The sequence below is a fragment of the Mauremys reevesii genome, linkage group 1 (assembly GCF_016161935.1).
Source record: "Mauremys reevesii isolate NIE-2019 linkage group 1, ASM1616193v1, whole genome shotgun sequence".
Lineage (NCBI taxonomy): Eukaryota > Metazoa > Chordata > Testudines > Geoemydidae > Mauremys > Mauremys reevesii.
This window is the reverse complement of record NC_052623.1, coordinates 4,636,891-4,641,728: the sequence shown is the minus strand read 5'-3', so window position 1 is coordinate 4,641,728 and position 4,838 is coordinate 4,636,891. Positions and strand designations below refer to the sequence as shown.

At 51.0% G+C, this 4,838-nt stretch overlaps 1 protein-coding gene across 1 annotated transcript; it reads left to right on the top strand.

Moving 5' to 3' along the window:
• The first annotated feature begins 357 nt into the window (after positions 1-357).
• Positions 358-1,305, top strand: LOC120401091 (olfactory receptor 52E4-like). Its single transcript, XM_039531047.1, has one exon. The coding sequence runs from the start codon at positions 358-360 to the stop codon at positions 1,303-1,305; it is 948 nt and encodes a 315-aa protein (XP_039386981.1).
• Positions 1,306-4,838: the final 3,533 nt, after the last annotated feature.

Below are 4,838 nucleotides of genomic sequence, written 5' to 3'. Positions count from 1 at the left end.
ATGTAGGAATTATTAACACAGGGAGCACCACAAAATACAGAATTGGATTTACTAGGGTCGTTGTCCACAGTTATTGTCTCTGAATTATGAAAATGTAATTTTTTAGTGTGTGAAGAGTGATTAGACTCCTTCTCCCATGAGAACAGTCTCCACTAATGCATGTCATGTCTCATATTAGTCTTGTCTCTCCATTCAGGCATTTCTACTGCGACCATCACCCGAGACCCTGAGAACACACAGAAAGTCAGGGGAACGTACTGTACATGCAGGGGAACATACTGTACATGCAGGGGAACATACTGTACATGCAGGGGAACATACTTATGCATCAGAGTTGGACAACTTCTCCCCTACTCCATGTCCGATTCCAACACAACTGACTTCACCAACCCCTCTACCTTCATCCTGCTGGGCATTCCTGGTCTTGAGGCAGCCCATGTCTGGATCTCCATCCCCTTCTGCACCATGTACGCCATAGCCATCCTGGGGAACTTCACTATCCTGTTCATCGTGAAGAGGGAGCCAAGCCTCCATGGGCCGATGTTCTATTTCCTCTGCATGCTGGCTGTCACCGACCTGGTCATGTCCACATCCACCGTGCCCAAAATGCTGAGCATCTTCTGGTTCAATTCCAGGGAGATCAGTTTCAGTGCCTGCTTCACCCAGATGTACTTCCTTCACAGCTTCTCAGAGATGGAGTCTGGAATCCTTGTGGCCATGGCTTTTGATCGCTATGTGGCCATCTGCCATCCCCTGAGATATTCCACAATCCTGACAAACTCTGTTGTGGCCAAGATAGGCCTGGCCGTGGTGTTGCGCAATGGCATACTCGCATTACCCTACCCCTTCCTGGCAAGCCGATGGCCGTATTGTAGAACCAATATCATCCCCCACTGCTATTGTCGACATATGGCTGTGGTGAAGCTGGCCTGCGCTGACATCAGCATCAGTAGTTACTATGGCCTTTTTGATATATGCTCTGTGATCGGAATTGACGTGTTTTTTATCGCCGTGTCCTATACTCTAATCCTTCGGGCCATCTTCCGCCTCCCCACGAAGGATGCCCGGCTCAAAACTTTTGGGACTTGCATCTCTCATCTTTGTGCCACCTTAGCTTTGTACATCCCAGATTTCTTCTCCTCCCTCACACAGCGGTTTGGTCTCAATGTGCCACTGCATTTACGTGTTCTCATTGCCACTTTGTACCTGGTGGTGCCCCCCATGCTCCACCCCATCATTTATGGGGTGAGGACCAAACAGATCCGGGGCAGGCTGCTCCAGCTCCTTACTCATAAAGAGACCTAAATGTTTTCTCCTTGTGCTCTGGCTCTCAGATTGAGCTCCGTGCAGAGCTGGCTGGTGACATGGTGTTGGGGCCTCTTCCCTGAATCACTTACTGGACAGACAGAGAGACACTGAACCCTTCCCTGTCCTGACTGTGCTGTGTCAATGTGATGAACTGGGTAATCAGTCTATGTACAATACACTGGGTGGCCACCTTTCTAACTGCTGGTAGTTGGATCCCTGGAATTACAATCTTGCCCCATCTCTTCTGTCAAGCCTTGACCCTGCTGTGTGTCTTGTCCCCAAGGCCCTGCCCCTGTCACTTGCTCCTGTCTTCCTCACCCCTTGTCAGCTGCGACCCAGTCATCTCTAAACCAGTGTGTTCTCACATCTTGTGGCAAGTCACTTAAGGGACACTGGTTTGTGTTAACATTTTAATGTTTATTCTTACTTTGTTACTAACTCTGTGCAGAGAGAGGGACCCCATCAGGACTCTTGGGACCTATCTCAGCTTTGGGAGGGGAGTGGGGTATAGTGTGATATAGCAGGAGGCAGATACATCTGGGGTCTAAATAAGAGGATCAGAATGGCCATACTGGGTAAAACCAATGGTCCATGTAGCCCAGTAGCCTGTCTTCTGAGAGTGCCCTGTACCAGGTGCTTCAGAGGGAATGAATGGAATCTGGAGCAGCTTGGCAGAAGGGGGCAGAAGCCCTGAGCCTAGGCTGCCTCCCCTTCAGCTGGCAGGAGTTCAATCTCCATCCCCAGAAAGAGTCGCCAGGGGAGGGGAAGAGCCCAGATCACCCTGTCTGGAGAAGCAGAAGAAGCCTTCAGCTCAGGCTGTCCTGAGCCTTAGCCACGGGCACAGAGCAGAGTCAGGATCTGTAAGGGGAGGGGAGAGTGAAGCCCTACTCATTTTTGTCCTCTCCATATTCCATACTGCTGCCACCCAGAGGTTGTCTCATTTCCCCTGTCCTTGGGAGAACCTCAGGGGGTGGTTTTTTGTCTCCACTTCCTGACGCTTTAGAAGCTGCTCTCTTCCCTCCACCTCCCTTTCGCTTTCTGGAGATAGAGATGGGTTGCACAATGCCATCGGTACAGTCATGGCAACGGTGGTCTTCTCTCTCTTTGCCCATCTCCATAGGCCACAGGGTCATAAAAGGGGCCCAGTCAGAGCATCATCATGGGTCCATTACCCCATATCCACTGTGCTGTGGGATGAGCTTCACCATTTTCTGGTGGACACCTGTTGTTTCAAGGGTAAGATGAAGCTTCCTCCCCAGCGCTGGAGAGACTTCCATCTTGTTCTCGTAGCCATGAGGGCTGTTTTGGAGGAGTGGAGGGGTGTCAGGAGGTAGGACATCTTGGTCTACCTCTGAGCACACAACTTCTGTGACAAGCCTTTCAGGTTAGTCAGCAATTGTTGCAAGGCCGGCTGGGGATCCTCTCGCCCATGAGGATCCTCCTCAGCCCTCAGAATGAAACCAACCATCTTTTCAACATTGAACACCAGACGCTCTAGGGTGGATCTCCACAGTTGCCAGGTGCTCTCCTTCCTTTGTCACCCAGTTTAGTTTGTGGTTTGCCTGCATAAAACCCACATGGATCCAGCCACCAAAACTAGTTGGCAGCTGGAGTGGGGGGATTGGGTATCATTTGGCTGGGGTGGCCATCCTGTTCTCCCCCGATCTACAGCCTGAGATGCTGGGAGTTGAAGAGGTCATACCAGGTTGCCTGCTGCACCTCCAGACCTGTTTGGAGGGGCTGACGTTGAATCTGCCCAATGTCTACCCCCCAAATGCAGACCCAGAGTGGGTGTGTTTCTATCAACAGGTGTCTGCCATCTTTGGCACTTTGGATCCTCACTAGTACCTGGCCCTGGGTGGGGATTTTAATATCATCCTTGAGGATCAGAATCACACAGGGATCGAGGTTCAGCCAGGCTGCTGCAGGCATCCTCAGAGAGTTTGTCAATCATCACTCCCTGGTGAACGTCTGGTGCAACCAACACACGGATGACAATTCCTCCTTTACATATATCCAGGTGGAGGTCGATCAGTTGCACCACTCCTGTTTGGACGGCATGTATGTATTTTGTTTCCATCTTGCCTCAGCCTATTCCTCCAGATTTTGGCCGGCCCAGTTCTCGGCCCACCATTTAGTGGCCATGATGGCCTCTCTCATCTCAGAGCTCACCTGGGGCTCTTCACCCTTTAGATCCACCTGTGCATACTCCAGCAGATGTGGCCACTCTATTACCTACTGCTCGGGTTTTCCTTGAATGGGTCCTACAAGAGAGTCCTCCCCATCCAAACCTCACCCCAGGACCTCTGGAATTATTGATTGGGCTCCTGTCCCATGAGTCCCCCTGACCCCCTCCCTTTCATGACCCAAGCGGGCTTCACACCCTGCATCTGGTTCATTTCTGAATTCCACTGAGGGAACAACTTTACATGATCATGCTTCACATGCTTCACTTCCCAAGATGCACTGATACCATGTGGCAGGACATGCTACCACCTATGGAGGATGAGGAACCTGGTGGGCCAGAAAGTACTCCACCCTGGTCCCATTGCATACCACGGCTATCGATTAGTGGCTCCTTCATGGACCATGAGCACAGGCATGTATGTGGCCCAGTTCACCCCCATTACAGATGCCTGCCCATTTTGCAGCATGAGGCAGACCATGGCAGATGCCTATGTACAATGCGCAAGGTTGCAGCCCCTATTCCTACTCCTCCACAACATCAACAGGAGGTATTGGTTGCACTTTTCCCCAAACCTTTTCATATATGCTACCTGATTTAGCTCAACATACAGGATATAGCCTGTAGGTCCCTTGTGTTACAGGTGAAATATACTCTAATATAAATCTGTAAACTTATTAATAAAACAAATAATCAAACCCGTAAGAAAATAAAAAAGTTATAAGAAAAGATATGTAGGCGAGCAAGTAGGCTAGACTATAGGGTACCACAGCTGCAGGCTGCTAGTTGGTAATGGCCAGGGACTTAGAAGTGACAGAGAGAGGGAGGCTGTTGTGTCCATTGGTGAGTTACAAAGGAAAGAGAGAGATGGACCTAAACGCAGCAGGAATGAGAAAGAGAGAGAGAGAGATGGGATGAAACCCACTGGAACAGGGACTCCCTGTCTCTGCCGTTCTGGGGAGCACTTTCCAAGGGAGATACAAACTCTCTCCCTGACCCCAAACAGGCACCGTGTGTTCCAGGAACATTTCCCTCAGGGAAGCGCGGCTGGATCAGTTCTGGAACGAGAGCACTTGGGGAAACATAGACGGCAGAGGAGCCACATTTGGGTGAAGAAAATACCTTGTGGCACCTCCCTGGCCAGGCCCACTCCCCGTCCACATCTGAGTAGCAGCTCCAGGTTTGCTGTCACAGAACCGCTCAAGCTCGTGCAGCTGGACACTCCCCAGCCGAGCGTGTTTGCGGCCCAAAAACAAGACCCCTGTGATTTTGAGTCACAGCACTGTTCAGGCCCTGCCTCTGGCTCTGGGTTTCCAGGCCCACTCTCGCAGTGCAGCTTCCGTTC